At 34.3% G+C, this 19,226-nt stretch overlaps 2 protein-coding genes and 2 long non-coding RNA genes across 7 annotated transcripts; 1 reads left to right on the top strand and 3 right to left on the bottom strand.

The window, feature by feature from the left end:
• Window positions 1-848: 848 nt before the first annotated feature.
• LOC109340591 lies at window positions 849-3,167 on the bottom strand. 2 transcript variants are annotated; one of them, XR_002106810.1, is made up of 2 exons: window positions 3,012-3,167; window positions 849-1,116 (listed from the first exon to the last, which is right to left on the bottom strand). It is a non-coding gene; the product is annotated as an uncharacterized LOC109340591 (long non-coding RNA). The 2 variants fall into 2 exon arrangements; XR_002106811.1 differs by lacking the exon at window positions 3,012-3,167 and adding an exon at window positions 1,260-2,500.
• Window positions 3,168-3,264: 97 nt separating this feature from the next.
• Window positions 3,265-10,373, top strand: LOC109340589 (UDP-glycosyltransferase TURAN). 3 transcript variants are annotated; one of them, XM_019578313.1, is made up of 18 exons: window positions 3,266-3,323; window positions 3,426-3,538; window positions 4,268-4,301; window positions 4,436-4,491; window positions 4,581-4,721; window positions 5,145-5,293; window positions 5,423-5,512; window positions 5,608-5,674; window positions 5,772-5,835; window positions 5,912-6,026; window positions 6,871-7,037; window positions 7,117-7,227; window positions 7,310-7,371; window positions 7,849-7,901; window positions 7,998-8,073; window positions 8,918-9,046; window positions 9,180-9,215; window positions 10,316-10,373. In XM_019578313.1, the coding sequence occupies exons 1-17, from the start codon at window positions 3,317-3,319 to the stop codon at window positions 9,195-9,197; spliced, it is 1,452 nt and encodes a 483-aa protein (XP_019433858.1). In that variant the 5' UTR covers window positions 3,266-3,316; the 3' UTR covers window positions 9,198-9,215; window positions 10,316-10,373. The 3 variants fall into 3 exon arrangements, with proteins under 3 accessions (XP_019433859.1, XP_019433858.1, XP_019433857.1); XM_019578312.1 differs by lacking the exon at window positions 10,316-10,373 and having other exon boundaries at window positions 3,267-3,323; window positions 9,180-9,539; XM_019578314.1 differs by lacking the exons at window positions 7,998-8,073; window positions 9,180-9,215; window positions 10,316-10,373 and having other exon boundaries at window positions 3,265-3,323; window positions 8,918-9,030.
• On the bottom strand, window positions 9,189-9,837 carry LOC109340590. Its single transcript, XR_002106809.1, has 2 exons — window positions 9,584-9,837; window positions 9,189-9,412 (listed from the first exon to the last, which is right to left on the bottom strand). It is a non-coding gene; the product is annotated as an uncharacterized LOC109340590 (long non-coding RNA).
• Window positions 10,374-14,812: 4,439 nt separating the features above from the next.
• LOC109340588 (elongation factor 2-like) lies at window positions 14,813-18,572 on the bottom strand. Its single transcript, XM_019578311.1, has 4 exons — window positions 18,466-18,572; window positions 17,761-17,795; window positions 17,592-17,679; window positions 14,813-17,454 (listed from the first exon to the last, which is right to left on the bottom strand). The coding sequence occupies exons 2-4, from the start codon at window positions 17,761-17,763 to the stop codon at window positions 15,014-15,016; spliced, it is 2,532 nt and encodes an 843-aa protein (XP_019433856.1). The 5' UTR covers window positions 17,764-17,795; window positions 18,466-18,572; the 3' UTR covers window positions 14,813-15,013.
• Between the last annotated feature and the right edge of the window lie 654 nt (window positions 18,573-19,226).

The raw sequence follows: 19,226 nt of genomic DNA, 5'->3' as shown, positions 1-19,226 counted from the left end.
AACCACTTTTTGAGCCGTACCGGGTGAGATTCGGCCCTAACAGCGGTCCAAAACCGGCCGTCTCCGAAAATCATGAAAATTTACCACCAAATTGGAAATAGAATTTCAAGGCTAAAACTCAACTAGAGTTTCGTCTAATTCTTTACCGAAAATTCCCAGAAATTCATTTTCGAAAATATAATTTATACAATTATTAATAAAATTTTATAATTCAAAATCATAAAATTCGCGGTGTTACACTTACGAGGGATTTGGCAAGATTGAGGGATTCAAACGAGGGAGAGAGTGAGGGATTGGGACGTCGGAAAGAGCGAGGGAATGAGACGAGGAATCAAGGAAATTATAATACACATAATTTATACCCTACACATATAAATACTCAAAAATATTGAAACATGCCAATTTATAGACACTCAGATTATAATCAAAATTCAATAGCATACCATTACCAACTACCAAGCCTTCAATATAAAGAGTCTAAGACTTCAATATAATACAAACATTCATAACATATAATCAAAATAAGTATATAACAGACCAAGCTCTAAGGCTTAAAAGTTATGGCAATGAAGGGGTATGTGGGAGGTTGAGAAGCTCAGGTGAAAAGAGTGAGGGGAAGAAGCAAAGAGAAGTGGGTATGCCGGAAAGCAGAGAACGTGGCCGGAAATCACCACAACTAAGCACAGAAAGCTGAGCTTGTTTCAGTTCAGTGCCAGGGGAAGAAACTTTGAATGGGACATGGTGATTATGTAGAAGTGAGGGAAAGAAGCAGAGTGAGGTGGTTAGTGGAAAACAGAAAAGCAATTTTCAGTAAGAGATTGATCATTGATCTAATGAATGAAGGACAAATTCAAATCAATGACTGAGATAACTTTTAAATGACAGGTCATACCTACATTTTAGCTATACATGTTTATATATGCAATTATGCATGGAGTGTCTTGTTAAAGCATTGATCCTGGATTCTGATAAACTCGGATGCTCTAATTACAATTGCAAACGCAAAGGTTCACCGCTTAGTCACTTCATAGGGGTTATAAGTGCAGGCTGATGCCACTGTTTTGTGTCAGTTGGGATCCATGGATCGAAAATACACGGTTATCTCCCATCTGCTATCTGTTTAGAGATGAAAGAAAAAGTTTAGATCCAGGTTTCAGTCTATACACCCTAAAGAACAAAATTCAGCACTAGGTTTGCAAATGTATCAAAGAGAAAAGTAAAACAACTTCCATTGGATTCAAAATAGCAATCTATATGACCTGAGAATGATGATAAAATATAGGCATTCATCACTGCAAAAGAACAGACTTGTCTTTATGTAAGGACTTGCCTCCCACATCGGAAGTATGGAATTCTATTGTGGGTTCTACATGGCCTTGGGATCTCCAACCACAACAACTAGCTTTCATAGTGTGTTTCTCCCAAGGTTCGTATCAAAGGCTTTCCATAGTGTCTCTTGGCTGAAAATGAGGGGCTCAGGCAAGGCAATGACCCTAATATTGTAATGTTCACCCCAGACTAGTCAAAGGGCTAGCACATAGCCATCTCATGTGAATGCCAGGGCTATGGAGTATGGTGGGTTGTTAGGATCCAATTGCAAGGTATTAATCCAGTATGGGGTTTATATACCTTGACTGTCTAACCAAATGGCATTATTTCCCATTCAACAACAGCAATATCGACGGAATTTAACATAATGATACCAATAAAAAGAATTGGTGCTACAGATTTTACCTTATAAACAAGAGAATGACTGCAATTTATTGTACTGTCTCATGAATATGTATTCAACAAAGTTCACTCACACAAAACACATGCATCAGGAGAAAAAGCAAGGTAGCCCAAAATTGGTCCTTGTACATGTTTAAGAAAAGGAATTTCTGACATAACGAAGCCAAAGAAATTCAGTTGATTAGCATTTCGAATTCCAAACCACCAAATGTGATCTTTTTGATGCTCAGATTACACACTGCAGTTAAGTTGAAGATGGCTAGGTTAAGTTGCTTTTATACAGAAAAAAGCACCTGTTTTTCTTCTAAGTTGATTTAATAATTGTACCTTCAAAACCCTTCAAGTTTTAGTGGTAAGGAAGTGAGAATAGAGAAGCTTCAAGTTTGACCCTCCAGTTTACTCAAGCTATTATGAGTCCTAACTCCTAATCTATTTATAGATTTTTTCCACAATAGATACAACATATTGGTGAACAGATTAGTTCAAAACACTTAGTCAATAGGCGCTAAGCGCTTATCACATGAGAGCTTGTGAGCTTCCAATAAACTATTTTTAACTTATTTCATTAACTCACTGAAATAAGCTAAAAAGAGCTTAAAGGGAGACCATAAGCAATTTTTATAAGCTATTGGAAATGCCCTCAATCTCTTAATGGATTTCATTCACAACAGGTACAACACATTTGGTAATTTGAGTTATTTATGAATATGGAGTAATCCATATTTTATTATTTAGTTGTAAATCAATCAATTAACAACAACTTACACTGCATATCGGAAGAAAAACAACTTACACTAACACCAACATAAGAAAATTAGCAGACAAGACCAGCCTTTTGTAAAAAGGGAAGAAGCCCCGAAACAGTAGCATGTATGTAATGTCTAAGACTCTAAGCTGAGAATGGTAAACCCTTTCAACAACCACATTCATATACCTTCTCCTCTAAAAAATGCACCTTAATCCAATCATTAGAAATTAATTCCCATCAAAATATACTGTTTAGAAAAGAAAAGGAAAAAAAATGAAATGTAGTCTAAATCATTGCTTTTTTTGTTGTTGCCAAGAAACCAAAAATAATAAAAAAACATAAAGTGTATGTAAAGAAACAACCATAAGGATAAACTCCTTTGAGAAAAACATTAATGGTAATTGCAACTCCAAAAATTCAACCAAAACACTAGCCTTTTGGCCTTCAAATTTTCACACACAACTACTGTAACTGTAAAATATAAATATAATTTGAATAAAAATAAAAACTTTATGATTGGTAAAATTCAAACCTTGTGGATTTTGATTCTCCCTGTGCTCCATTGTCTATAAATATCCATTTTCAAATTCAGTTCTTCTCTCTTCAACTGAATTGAAGTTTAAACTTTAAAGGAATGAAGACCCATTGTCCCAAAATTAGAAAAAGGCCATGGAATTAAATAATATTTACAAAATACACCATAAACCCGACCCATATTTAATTCGGGACATTTCATTATTCGGGTCGGGTTAAAAAACCGAGCTTTAAGCCCAATGGGTTCTTTCACTATTCAAGTTATGTTCTGTTATTCAGTCTTCGATTGCACTGAAACGTACAATGGCAGGTGAAATTTTCTTTCCTTTTCCTTCACGTTTCAATTGAAAAGATTGAATTTTTATTAATGGGTTTTCTCTTTTGTTAATTGGACTGAAATTTGAAATTGAAGGAAAAATGGAAGAAAAGAAAGGAGGAAGAAAAGGGAGAGCGTGTGTTGTGGTTTTAGGTGATATTGGACGCAGTCCTCGAATGCAGTATCATGCTCTTTCACTCGCAAATCAGGTTTTATCAACACCCAATTTTTATAATTTCATGTCATAATTTAATTTAATTTGATTTTGCCTTTTTTTGGTTTAGTGGCAAGTTTAATTTTTGACCAATTTTGAGTTCTTTGTAAACCTGAATCATATTGAAATGTAGTGTTTTTCAATGATTCTTCTGATTGGAATTTTAGTAGAGACGAGAAGTTATAAACTTGCTTGGGTTTCAATCATGATGTTGATTTTTTTTAATGTTTTGTAGTAAGATCAAACCAAATTTCATGTCATAATTTAATTTGATTTGATTTTCCCTTTTTTGGTTTAGTGCCAAGTTTAATTTTTGACCAATTTTGAGTTCTTTGCAATCCTGAATCATATTGAAATGTATTTTTTTTAATGATTCTTCTGTTTGGAATTTTAGTAGAGACGAAAAGTTATAAACTTGCTTGTGTTTCAATCATGATGTTGATTTTCTTATTTTATGTTTTTGTAGTAAGATCAAACCAAATTTCATGTAATCTTACTGTTTTTTATGACGGGCTTCGCATTTCTCTTCTCCCATTTCCGTTTATTAATATGGTGTTATCTCTTCCACTTAGCTGGTTTTGATTCTCCGAATTCAATGTACTTTCACATGTAGGCAAAAGCAATTATGTATCATCATTTATGATGTGTCTCATAATGTTTAAATTGCTGCATTTTTAAACTTACACTGTTGATTGTTTTACTGGCTTTTCTATTTGTATTGCAGGCTTCCCTTGAGGTAGACATTGTCGCATATGGTGGTATGTTTTATGATTTCATTCTGTTTATAATGAATTATTATGATTAGATATTATTACTATAGTAATTGATGGATTTAATTACTAAATTTCAACTACAGCATGAGTACATTTTCTTATTTGATAATTTCGAACAGGTTCAGAGCCCCATGCTGCTCTTCTTGCCAACCCGTCTATTCATATTCATATAATGGTATGTATTGCCACAAACCTTTTCAGGACTAGGTATCGTCATACTGTACCAAATATTGATGTAATGTTGGAACATTCTCAAATTTTCAGCAACAGTGGCCAACATCTCGTCAAAGCTTGCCGAAGATACTTCAGCCAATAATGCTTTTGTTGAAGCCTTTGGTTCAAATTTTCATGCTTCTTTATTTCCTTTGTGTAAAAATAACTTCTCCCGATGTTTTTATTGTCCAGGTTTGTCTTTTATGTTTTCTTTATCTTTTTCTCTCCCTACATTTAAACTATGTAATTTTTTGTTTTACTTAATAGATTCAATGCTACCATTTCTTGCCAAGGTAGACTTAACGTTTCCTAACACGTACCTTTAAAATGGATGCTTGTTTTGGACCTGTGGCTTTGTTGAGAGGCATCCCAAAAGCCAAATAAATAATAAAATTGTCTTTGCCGTAAAGTTTATATTAGGTCAGTTAGGATACAACAAGAGAAATTCTGTAGTACCTAGCTTTGGTATCTTGCATAGATGATGTTAGGTATTCTACTCGTTGATTTCTGGTTTGGTTAACTGTATAGCGATTCATTGACATTTGAAGGAAAAAACCAGATATTCCACAAGTCTGCTTTCAAAGTTTCATGCCTTATATTCATTCCTTTGTGCAGAATCCTCCTTCAGTTCCAACCCTGGTTGCAGTAAAATGGGCTAGTTGGTTGAGGAATTCATCATTTGTCATAGATTGGCATAATTTTGGATATACCCTACTTGCTTTGTCCCTGGGAAGAAATAGTCATTTTGTGTCTCTATATAAATGGTATGAATTTAGCATTTTACAATTTTTCGCATTTTGCTGATGAGGAGTTTTCTTTTTCGTCAGCAATAGACTTTGCCTTTTCAAGGTTGCTGCCAATCTGATTACAGTTTTTTTATTCGCTCCATTTAGGTTTGAGAAGCATTATGGGAAAATGGCAGATGCGTCTTTATGCGTAACAAGAGCTATGCAACATGAATTGGCTCAAAACTGGGGAATTAAGTAAGTGGATCAGCTCAATGAAGATATTGTTTCTATTACATAAATTTGTTTATGTGAACTGTCGATCAATCTGATGTTTATTTCTTAATGTATAGTGCTACAGTTTTGTATGATCAACCTCCCCAATTCTTTCATCCAGCTTCACTGGAGGAGAGGCATAAGGTGAGTTTATTTTTTAATTATCTGGTAACTCTGGTCTTTATTATTACGTAGCGATCTTTCATAAAAGATCTCCATATATAATGTGTATAGCTTATAGTTGTTTTGTAGATTAAATGAGGATTTTTGTAAGCCTCTTGGTGTTAGAGATTGTGCTAGTGATGGTAAGATCTGTTTTATAATCCAGATACATATTGATTTTAGTCATTGGCACATTGTTAATGTGTGTGCTTCTTGCAGGAACCTCATTGATGGGTAGCCATTTCCAAAATGAGACTCTGTTTACAGCTGAGGCTGGTTCAGACATATATGTGAAACCAAACCGGCCAGCGCTTGTTGTAAGCAGTACGAGCTGGTAAGTTTATCATATTATGAATTGCATTCGTTGGTTGCATAAAAATGGTAGGCATGCATATTTAGGTTTTCCTTATGTGATATATGTGGTTGGAAGGTGAGCTTAAGAGAAAATTTTACCGGACATCTATAAGTCCTGCAATGTTATATGGGACTGAACATTGGGTGGTAAAATCAACTAGAGAATAAACTCAATGTAATAGAGATGAGAATGTTGCGTTGGATGAGTGGACACACTAGACAAGAGAAGATTACGAAAGAATGCATTGGAGAGAAAATTGGGGTAACTTATTTGTAGAAAAGATGTTTGAATGACGCCTTAGGTGATTTGGACATGCATGGAGGAGATTAGTAGAAGCCCAATAAGGAGTTTAGATCAAATGAAGGTTAGTAAAGTTCATAGAGGCGGAAGGAGCAAAGGAAAAACATAGGTGAAACTTTTTGGAAGGATTTGGAGATCAATGCTCTGCCAGTGGACATAATTTATGATAGAACAATATGGTGTCGTTTGATCCATGTAGTCGACCCCACCTAGTGGGATTAAGGCTTTATTGTTGTTATCTTTTTTATTATAACACTTGGTACATTGCGATTTCTCCTTCAATGTGAGGCAACGTCAATTTGAAATAATTGTGTGGAGTTTGCTCTTTATCATTTTAAAAGTGGTCACTTCCTTTCTTTCTGTGTGTTATGAAGTTAGTTATATGCATCTTTGAGGAAAAAGAAACAAGAAAATAGAGGGAGAGAGAGAGAGAGAATATGTTGATTAGGGTAATCTTAACTTACATTAGTTGGTTAGTTTATGAGACTGGGTAGTTTGTTTCTGTGCCTTTTGCCACTTTCAGGACTCCCGATGAAGATTTTAGCATTCTTCTGGAAGCTGCTGTAATGTATGACAGACGTGTTGCTGCTATATTAGGTGAAGATGATTCACTAGATGAAGAGGTCATCTGGAAAGAAATATCTGATGGAAAGCAGTGCTTATATCCGAGATTGTTATTTGTCATTACTGGTATAATTTGTATTTTTTCCGCATGTAATATCCTGAATCATGTTTGATTTTTTGTAACAATTGATCTTCATTGATAAAGGTAAAGGTCCTGAAAAAGAAATGTATGAAGCAAAAATAAAGAGATTGAAACTGAAACGTGTGGCTTTTCGTACCATGTGGCTATCTGCAGAAGATTATCCATTATTGCTAGGTAATTTTTCTTTGCTCCTTGATTTTAAAAGTTGTCATGCACTGTAACAAACTACTTGATTTTAACAACTGCGTAATTTCAGGATCGGCTGATCTAGGTGTTTGTCTGCATACTTCATCGTCAGGATTAGACCTTCCCATGAAGGTATTATCCTTTGTTCTATGTCAATGTACAAACACAAATGCACTTTCAGCCATTTTTATACAAAGTTATTTTGATAACCTTCCAATATAAAATATTAAAATCTGATATCTTACATCATTTGGCCAAATTGTACCCATAAGCTTCTTGGACATTACACTAATAAATACTACGTTGATTCAGTGGGTATTCTTGTGTAAGAAAACTTGAAAATTAATTCTCTATATATTCAGAAGAACTTATTTTCACCATGAAATTATGTATTCTATTAGAAAACCTCCACCTGTCCAGTTTATTATTTGACGTTTTGTACATTGCATTGGATGTTTTGACACTTCACCTTAGTTTTTCCTGTGATGATGTCATCTTTATGTTTTGAGTATCATGGTTTATTTTGATATAGTATCTCAAAATAACTATTCGATTCATTCTTAATCATTTTCAGCTTATTTCTAAAAAAAAGTGCTTTAACTTTACCAGGTTGTGGATATGTTTGGCTGTGGACTGCCTGTTTGTGCTGTTTCATACTCTTGGTAAGCTATGTACTTCCTCTAAAATTCGTATGATTTCTTCTGAAGTTCAGGCACATGTTCTCATCGTTTATTGGTCAATTTTTTTATTTCTTTAAGCATTAAAGAACTGGTTAGCGTTGACAAAAATGGTATTCTCTTCTCTTCATCTTCAGAGCTAGCTGATGAACTTTTGGTAAGTTTGTCAATGACTACATGTACAGTATTTCTTAGATAATGCACAATCCCTTGGAACTCGATAGATATTTAAAGTTGCATTTAATAGTATCATGTATATCTAAGGACTGTTGTAAATGGTTACTCGGTGAGGAAGAGCCAGTTGATTTTTATATGCTTAATATATCTTTTGTGTATAGAATTAGCTGTTCCAAATTTGGTATCTTTAGAAATATCATCTAGATTATGTGGAGGTCAAAATGGATCCTTTTATATTGATTTTCTGAAATAACAATAATTACCCCAACATGGAGAATCATTCATATATCATTTGTTTGCTTATATATTTATGGACTACAAGCTTCTAAGTAAATAATATTGCTGTTCAGCTATTCCAAACCGGGGTCAGAGTAGCTTGCTTGACACAATAATAAGAATTTTCAAATTAAATGATCATGGAACATAATATATTGAGAAGGGAGGGGCTGATTCCGACGGTTGCCCATCCCTCCATCCCCGACAGTGCTGGTAAAGCCCTGTCTAGAGAAAGCTCAATTATTGACTTGATCCACACATCATGGTTGTAACTTGTAAGAAAGATGTGTTAAAAACAATAAAATGATCATTATATGCCGCTTTTTGATATTGATATTTTGCATCCTTGCCTTTCCTATGGTAATTTTGTATATGGGGCCAAATGAATTAGATACAGATCGATATTACTTCTTAAACTCGCATATTTGACATGTAGATTACAATTTCTTAGATTGTTTTATATGTTAAAGTCCTTGATTCATAATGTAGGCAGTGCAAATGTCTATTGTTGTCGAATGTTAATTGGTTGTCTTGCTGAATTTACGCAGATGCTCTTCAAGGGATTCCCTGACGAGTGTGATGCTTTGAAGGTCCTAAAAAATGGTGCCTTAGAAACTGGTTCTTCAGCAAGGTGGGCTACTGAATGGGAAGAGCATGCAAAGCCACTGATAACTAAGGCAAGATCGTTCAGCTCTGCTATGTAACTATCTTTGATTCACATGTGATCCTGTTCCCACATTTGTTTTATATGCTGCGTTGGATTAGAGGAGTATTTCCGTGAACCTAAAATAAGAGCATCTGAATTTGCAGGCTGTATCGAGATTTTGATTATGATTCTTCGAAGTTGACTTTAACTAGCATCAAATTCGACTGATCTTCTCATCGGATAAAGTGGAAGGTTGACTTGCACCATGTGCTGATTGCATGCAGATCTGATGATGTTTGACAATTTCCAAGTTAGAGTTATATTTACAAAAGGTATGCAGCAAGGTCTCTAACATCAGTCTATTGTTGACTAGCTGAGTATGAACTTGTAAAGAGAACTTGCTCTGAAAAAAATGGCTTTTTGTGATATAGGAGTTTATTTTCTCTGAACATGACCCTATTTCATGGTACATTATATTTTAGTAAAAGTGAGGTTTTAATACTAAAGCTTCAAGATTTAGATTATTTCCGGAGAACATCCAATTTTGATCAGGGATATTTATCATCACTGCATCGATGGGTTTATGCACGTTTTGATATATGCCGTTTGAAGATTTTTTTCCCGATTGATGAGGCTAGATTTTATTTTGATGACGTCTTTTCGATTCTCATATTCTTCTAACTTATGAATTCACATTCACTCCTTCACTACCTAGTTTGTTCAACAGGTGTGTTGATTGTTTAGGCTCATTCAGTTCTTAGTGTGTACTAATGTTGATTTAACCTATAGAACTTTCTAGCAATTAGTTCTGCAAGTTAAAAATATAGATGAGTCTTTATTGAAAATCAAATGCACCAGATTTTCTGGGACTCACATACTTAAAAGACATGTTATTTAATGAATTTGTCTATTGTTTTTTCATAGAGCCACCCTGATAAATATCGCTGGTTATCTTCATTGCATCTTTGTACTCTGAATAGAATAAATCTGATAGAAGGTCTCTAATGTTGACTAAGAATTTGCTTGCATTAGAACTAATGCATAATATATTTCCGGAAGCATAGAAAACTTATCTCTTGCTAACTCAGGGCTATACATGGTTTTTTTGTTATGATCTAGATTATCTTCTTTGGTTTTGGTAATGATCAAAGTTGAAAAATAGCCACATACAACAGCTAATTCCAGCATATTTGGTAACTTTGGCAATGGAAAATGAGAATTATACTTGTATGAATAGGGTATAGAATGCAGAATAAACTGTCATTAATCCAGTACAGATATTAGGCATGCAGTAAAGCTAGGCCACAGTTGGCAAGATTGATATCTTACGTAAGATATGGAGAAGTAAGTAAACACGTAAAACATGTGATCATAACACCGATCGTAAGATCCTACTCAACATTAAAAAATTTAAATATAAACATATACATACAAGAAAACATGTTAATTTTCTCTATTACTATAAATCACAAAAAAGTATTAATTAAGCAACATTTGATTTAACTTATACCCTTCAAAATAATCAACTATAAATTAGAATCATTATCAATTATTTCAAAAAATAAACAGGGACAAAGTTGGAACCAACACACTCAACATTGTAAGACAGAGCAACGCACCAACACTGAAATGGCAAAGCATCAAATTTCAAATCGTGTGGAGTTTGAACAGAGTAAGACAAACACACTTGCCCAATGATTACTCAACTTTATCAAAAAATAAATTCAATTTGCTCCATCATCTTTAGGTGTGTTGGGTTTAAACAAAGTGAGAAAATGAGGGAGATCAAATGGCAGACATGATGATGATTTGAATAGAAAAAATGATAATAGTTATGCTCTAGTTCAAATGAATAAGAGGGAAAACGACTGAGAATTCATGGAGCTCCAAGGAAGACATGAAATGAGTGGAGTTTGATGGTCTTGTGGGGTTTCATGGGATTTTTGAACCTAAGACTTTTAACCCAAAATGGGCCTGGGTCAAACGAGTTCTAGCCCCAATATTTTTGCCCCATCACCACTCAACAAGATTGTACAACTCGCCCTGCTTTTATGATCTCATGAGGTAGCTCGTCGATCCTACTTGCAATTGCAAGATCGCGTTTTAGTCGTTCACGTATCTCGTCAAGCTCCCAGGAAGCGTAGAATCGAACGATCTTACGCGATAAATTGTGATTTTGTCAACTATGGGCTAGGCTTATAGAGATATAGTTAAAAAGGATATAACAACAATCAAGTCTTTATCCTACTAGGTGAAGTTGGCTACTGAATTAGATGATGCTATAATGCTCTATCATGAATCATTTCATAGCTTAAAAAAGATAGAAGCATATAATAGATATGAGTGGGTCCATATTTATATTGAATATTTGCCAACTTTTAACAACATGAAATTCATAAATAAGTATGTCTCTATGTAATTAGATAAAAACTTAAAAAAATATATGCATACCAAAATTCAAAAAACATCAACTCCATTAATAGGCTTAATCACTCACATGAGCTACTAAGCAATCATGGAAAAGAATATTCTCAGGCTTTAAATCACAATGAATAACAACTTGCTAACATTTGTGTTGAAGATAATGTAATGGAATTTCTATTGTTGGATATTTAACCATCTTTCTAAGCTGCCATTTGTCATGAACTCAAGAAATGAGAGCTCTAAATTCTTGACCTTTGTAATCAATACCTGAACAACATGTTAAGAACTTAACCAAATTTCAATGCCTAATAATTTTCAATGCATTACATTCATCAATGAAACTTTTGTCAGCTCCCTTCTTTTATAGGTTTAAGACCTTTATGGAAACACTTTTGTCTTTGGACTCAAGAGTTCCTTTGTAGACAGAAGTAAAATTTCCAAACACTATTAAGTTTTTAGCTTAGAATCCATTTGTTCCATTGTGTAGGCTTTGGCATGAAACCTTATGCATCTAGAGGATTGTTGAAGAGTAAGAAGATGGTTTCTTATTTCTTTCCTTGTCCATAAGATAGTTAGAATAGATTACAATATGAGAAGAAAAGCAACAACACAAGCTATCACTACACAACATAAAATAGTTAGAATAGATGGTGAATGTGCTTGCCTTTTTAAAGATACCTTCTATTGTACCTCATCTCATTGTCAACTCTCTTATAGAAAGATTTACTCTCCTAAACCATGTCCCAAATTATGTCTCACACTAATAAAAACATATTATGTTAATTAAAAAATTTAAATTATTCATTGTTTATTGTCATTGGTGCAAGGCAGGATTTAGGATGATTTGGCATAACAAATCTTTATTTAATCCTCACCCCTTTTCTCCTAATATGCAAGTACTATAAATATTTGTTAGTTTTTAATGGGTAAGAAAATAGAATGATTGAAAGACTAACTCAAAATACAAAATAGGGAGGTAAGTGTAGTTTTTGAACTAAACTTCAAGAATACTTAGCCGAGTCAACTTCAGGAGTACTTATTGCAATTTCCCATAATGTTAAGGGTTTGTAGTTTTTTTTATTTATAATGCAAATATGACATTATCAAATTGAAAATTGTCCATCTCACCTTCACCATTTTTTATTTCACTACTGCTTCGGAATAAAGTTGTGAATCATCCATCAGCTACTTATTATTGCTTCTATTAAATTATAAAGTCGAATCATCCATTTGTTAATTACTATGTCAGCCATCATTTGATTAAAGTTAATAATTAGACATTTATTACAATTTTATTATTTATTATCTAAGTCCGGTTTATATTACAGTTAATTAAGAGCCCCGACCAATGAAGGTGCTCACACTTCCGAATTATTTTCTATTCGCACTCTTACAACTTTCTGACCCAAGTATGAAGAAAGTGAAATTATTATCTACCATCATTTGGATTATTTTTGAATGAATGATACAATAACAATGCCAAAAACTCTTAACACTGCCTATGTATATTTTTTCCCTCTATTTTTAATGACATTGATCACTACGGGTGGCAAAATTATCTATAATCCAAAATCCATCCAAATTAAATCCATCCAAATCCATCCGTTAGAACTAAGGATTTAAATGGATATAATCCAATGGATAATGTTGATAATGGATGGATTCAAATCCATCCAATTATATCCAATGGATATCCATGGTTATATCCATTTGGATGGATAACCAATCCATCCAAAAAATAAAAATAAAAACAAACTTTTGTTTCCAATTAATTCAATATTAATAAAAAAAATCTCTCACCTTTCTAAGCACAATACCACACACATTATAAAAGTTGAAAATTGCAATTGTGATTTTAAAAAGTGCTTATCAAAAAAGTATAAATGATTTCGGCCTTAGTGCTTTACCCCAATATCTTAATGTAAAGTATAAATATATCATTTTGGTTATTGACTAATGTGATAATATAATAACAAAATTAAATATTTCAGGATGATGAACTGTTATATACAACTTATGGAAGTCCCAATTATTAGGAGTGTAAGCGATTCTGGTTTAAACCGTAAAACTGATGAAACCGAACCGAACTATAAAATGCGGTTCGATTCAGTTTTTTTTATTTTGAACCATTTAAGTTCAGTTTGGTTCTCGGTTTTGTAAATTTTGGAGCCGTTAGAACCAAACTGAACCGCATATTAAAAAATAATTTTGTTTTATATTTGGATGATTAAGCTTTAAAGTTAGGAGATAAAATATGATTAAGAATTTAGGATTATTAATAAAATAGTGTATAAATAAGAGCAAATAGAAAAAATAAATTAGTAAACAAACCTAAATATCTATTATATCTATTATTCATTGAGAAGATAGAAAGAAAACTAAAATACTAGTATACATTTTGTCACTATTCAGAGATGAAATTAATCAAATAAAGAAATTAAAAAACTAAAAGAAAATAAAGAAAGAACTCGATGATATTACTAATGATGTGAAATATTAAGTGTTACTGTTGGACTAAAATATTGGTACCAAGTTTGTCATTCTTAAATTTTGTTGAACATTTTAGAAGATTTTGTGGACTAAAATTTCAAGTTTGTAGTGCGTTGAGATGTTGAATTATTATTGTTTTACTAGAAAGAGTATTAAATATTTTATTATTGACGTGTTTAGTATTCACTTAGTTGACTTGAAAAACTGCGGAACCGAACCACTAATGAACGAACCACTAATGAACAGTTCAATTCCTAAATAAAATTTGCAGTTAATCAAACCGAACCATATCTTTGTGTTCGGTTATTAAATTGTGTCAAAAACCGAACCGGACTTTTACACCCCTACCAATTATGTTGCACCGGAGATTTTTGCTACTAACAGTGCTTATAAAAAAAATTTACAAAAACATTTTTTAAAAGTGTTTGTTAAGAAAAATATTTTTTAAAATTGATATTTAAAAATGCTTTATTAAATAATATTATTTAAAAGAATTTTTTCTTTAAATTCCTTTATCAAAATGCGTTGTTCAAATTAAAAAAAAAAAAGTGGATTGGATATCCATCCATCCAATCCATTAAAATGGATACATGGATAGATGGATGAATTGAAATCAATTGGATATAAATGAATTGGATAATTAAAAAATGTGATGTAATGGATTTATTTGAATTGATGGATAGTTTTCTATCCATCCATTGGGATCCAAATCCAAACCCATCCAATTGCCACCCCTATTTATCACCACCTCCATAGTTATAAAGAGGACCATGCAGCAATTTCTTGAAGCACGATGAGCCAGATTAAAAATATAGTTAACGAAGTACTCAAGGCAAGACTTCACCAAATAAGCATTAGCCACAGACATTAACAGAAGCAACAATTAATGGAAAGAGAAACTCCTAAGCAAAATTTGCAAAAATAGTTGACCAAACATCAAAGCGAAGACAATAATAATAAGTACTACGACAGCTCACTGACAAAACCAGACAAAAATAGAAATGCTGAAATATAAAATCTAATAACTTAACAAGTTTTCATGACGAGAAAAGCTTAGCTAAGTTTATAATAAAGACTCAATTACTTAGAGCTTGTCTTCAAACTCAGAAAGTGGTGTCATCTGCTCCTTCAAACCCTTCCTCTTACGAATATCAGCAACAAGTGTTGAAGCTTGTGAACCAGCTTCCAATGGATCAGAGGACATCATGTCCCAGTGATCAAAGACACACTGTGGGAAGGCCTGTCCTGATGTTGAAGCCCTCAATTGACTGGAGAATCCAAAGGACTCAATGACTGGGAGATAAGCCTTGATGTTGTAAAGTGGGGTACCAGGCCTCTGCATTTCCTCGAAAACGTGACCACGTTTCTGGTTAAGAACACTGTAGATACCACCAAGAGCTTGCTCAGGAGCCTGGATTTCAACAAGGTAGACTGGCTCGAGAAGTCGGGGTTTGGCGGTTATCTGGGAAGCATAGAACACCCTCCTAGCAGTAGGAATAATTTGACCACCACCTCTGTGAATAGCATCAGCGTGCAGAACAACATCACACACTTCAAAGCAGATAGCTCTCATGTTCTCTTCAGCCAAAGCACCTTCCTTTGATGCCCACTGGAAACCAGCAACCACAGAATCCTTGATTTCATTCAAGTATTGAACTCCCTTACACATATCAACCACCATGTTGGGTCCAAGGGTCTCAGGTCCAAAACACCAGATCTTTTTGGCAAGATCCTTGTCCCAACCAAACTCCTCTGACAAGATCTTGGAGCGAATTTTGGGGTCATCCCTTGGTCCAATCTTTCCATCATCAATAGCCTCTGCAAGCCCATCCTCCATTGGCCTAGCTTCCATGTACAGACGGTTGTGTTTGTTGGGTGACTTGCTCATAACAGTGCGAACTGACCTCTCTAGAACAGTCTCACGGAATGACACAACAGGGTCAGACTTAATAATCTCAGCTCCACCCATGAAATCATCCTGCAAGTCCTTCAAACAGATCTCAAGATGAAGCTCTCCAGCTCCAGCAACAATGTGCTCCCCAGACTCCTCAATGGTACAGACAACCATAGGATCAGACTTGGCCAAACGTTTAAGACCTTCAACAAGCTTAGGAAGATCTGATGCAACCTTGCACTGGACGGCAACACGGACCACAGGTGAGACAGAGAATTTCATAGCACGGATAGGGTGGGCATCAGTTTCCTTCTCATTTGTCAATGTAGCATTCTTGGTGATAAATTGGTCCAAACCAACCAAGGCAACTGTGTTACCACAAGGCACATCCTCAACAGTTTCTTGTTTCTTCCCCATCCAAATGACAGTTCTTTGCACACTTTTAACATACAGATCCTTCTTTTCTCCAGGGACATAATTGGGTCCCATAATTCTGACCTTCAAACCAGTTGACACTTTGCCGGAAAAGACACGCCCAAAAGCAAAAAACCTACCCTTGTCAGATGCAGGAATCATCTTCGAGACATAAAGCATGAGAGGTCCTTCAGGATCACAAGCTCTAATAGCATTAGCATACTGATCATCAAGGGGACCCTCATACAAATTCTCAACACGATACCTTTGAGCTGTTGATGGAGACGGAAGATGAAATATCATCATTTCCAAGAGTGCACTACTTGCTGGGAGCCAAGTTTGCATGACACGTTTCATCAATGCTTTACCCATCAGCTCCTTCTCATCTGATTTCATGGAGACACCCAGCTTTTGTAACATAGGCCACAGCTTATCCTTCTGGTCATTCATACAAGTATTAATGATCTGCTTGATGGGCTCGTAACAGAACTGAACAAACCCACGCTTGCAAGTAGGAGAACCAGTACTTTTAGTGGTCCACTTCTTCGTGGCAGGATCAAAGAAATTCTCACCCCAAAGCCTTTCCATCATCTTTGACTCATCCACACCAAATTTGGAGGCATACATCTTCGCAAAGTTTGTCAGAGTAAAAGCCCAACCATGCAAACCTGCAGAAAAAGCAACTGTTCCTTTCTCTGGATAAACCATAACATCACCAAGGAGTTGATCTTCATATGTAGCCATAATCACATTAGCATTCTCAATAACCCTCTGAAAAGTCTGGTAAGCTTCCTCTCCATCAACTTGGAGCTCAAGGAAGCATCTGTCCATTTTGTTAACAGTCAAAACAGGCCTAATCCTTTCTCCCAGAGCCTGTCGCAGTACAGTTTCGGTTTGGACACAAACACCTTCCACACAGTCAACCACCACTAGGGCACCATCAGTAATACGAAGTGCAGCAGTGACCTCAGATGAGAAGTCAACGTGTCCAGGTGAGTCAATGAGATTAATAAGATACTCATTCCCATTGCGCTCTCCCTTAAAACTCTTGAGAGATTCAGGAGTCATCTCATAGTATAGTGATATACCAGTGGACTTGATTGTAATACCACGCTCAGCTTCATCAGCACGGGTGTCAGTCATACGGACATCACCTGCAACTTCCTGTGCAATAATACCAGCAGCAGCAACAAGGGAATCCGTAAGAGTAGATTTTCCTGCATTGCAAAGACAAACAACAGTGTTATTCAGACTAGTAAAGTAAAGTAATATTCAATATGACAATATTAAATACCAATCTGATATAAATCGTTGTGGTAAAAAGAGAAATTAAAGCTAACTGATTAATACATACCATGATCGACATGGGCAATCACAGACATGTTACGGATATTGTGCTTGAAGTCCATAATACGCCTAAGCCCTTCAGCTGTAAACTTCACCTGCAGATATTATCATATAAATCTCAGTTCAGAATATACATATTTAACAAAGAAACACGTGAGAGTCTGTCATTAACTTACCATTTTAACTAGCCTTGTTTTTCACACAACTAGAGCTGAAACATCAAAAAACTTTAGTTAGCTAAACAACATAATATCATATAAAATGAAATAAACGGAACAAATTAGCTTACTGACATCTCCGTCAAAAGTAAATTCAAAATAACAAAAAACATAGTAAGTGCTTTAACAAAAGAATTGTCTGTATGTAGTTATATACTGTATATATTTCTATAAAAAATACTTGTCTGTAATTATGCACACAAATAAATACGTATAATATATATACACACACATGTATCGACAATATTTTCCAATCACCTTACTTATCGACTTTCTAAAATAAACAAAAACCATAAATTATGACTTCAAAGCCATAAACTAAATCCGATTTGTATTTTCAACCAAAGATGCATTACTTACAACATAAATATCTAAACAAACAATTAAAAATCAAAATCAACAGCTAAAAGTTAAAGACAATTTGAAAAAAAAATACACATAACAACAGGGCTACATCAATATATCGCAAAATCGAATCAAAATAGCAATAAAGTATTCAACTAAAGCACGGATCTGGTTCAATCAAATTGAAAAAAACAACGGAAACAAAAGTTAAATTGAAAAAGAAAGAAAACGATTACCGATCCGTTTGAGGTTGAGAAAAGAGTGAAAAAAAGTGAGAAATCAGATTCAAATAGGAAAGAATGAAGGGAGAAAACGAACCTGAAGGAGTGTGAAAGAGAAAGTGGCGGCGAAGAGAACGTTGCTACCTTTCTCTAAAAAGAGTGTATAATGTTGTGTGATTCTAAGGTTTATATCGACCTAACAAAAACCTGATCCTTTTTTGGGCCTTTTGGGCTTTCTGTTTACCCTAAAAAGCCCATAGGCCCAATACATTCTTTCCATCATGGTATCTAGGGAGATGCTAAGAGCATCAGGGAATCTGAAGTTCTGAACCTTCATGGTTATTTGAAGATATTTTAGTATGTTTTCTCAGTGATATTTTTTTAGGACAATAGAAGTGTTTTCGTCTAATATTTTTTAGTACTAGAAAAAATATTTTTTACTTTATGAGTAAATAATTAATTACTTTTATGGTGTGTGATTGTCACTTATAATAAATATCGAGAATTGAGTATATTAATGTATATTTTAATGAGTTTATGAAAGTAGTTTAATCAAATTTGATACTTTGTGAAGGGAAATTATTTAAAATTGTATAAAGAAAAGGCAAGATGTAAAAGTAAGTGTTATGGATAGAGTACTGAGCGGAAGCAAAAGATTAGATCAATTGGAAACAAAAAAGAAATGAGTAAAAGAATAAGAGAATAATACACAAAAATTAACATGGAAAAACCGCTCAGTGTGTGAGGTAAAAAACCACAGACTGTCACGAGCAAAGTTTCACTGTGAAAAAAAGAGATTACAACAAATCCTCTTATAGCGAACGAAACAGAGAATAATATTTTTCTCACAAATACTCT

Source organism: Lupinus angustifolius, unplaced genomic scaffold (genome assembly GCF_001865875.1).
Source record: "Lupinus angustifolius cultivar Tanjil unplaced genomic scaffold, LupAngTanjil_v1.0 Scaffold_203_33, whole genome shotgun sequence".
In the NCBI taxonomy this organism is placed as follows: Eukaryota; Viridiplantae; Streptophyta; class Magnoliopsida; order Fabales; family Fabaceae; genus Lupinus; species Lupinus angustifolius.
Note: the sequence above shows the minus strand (reverse complement) of the source record. Positions and strands in the feature narration are given on the sequence as shown.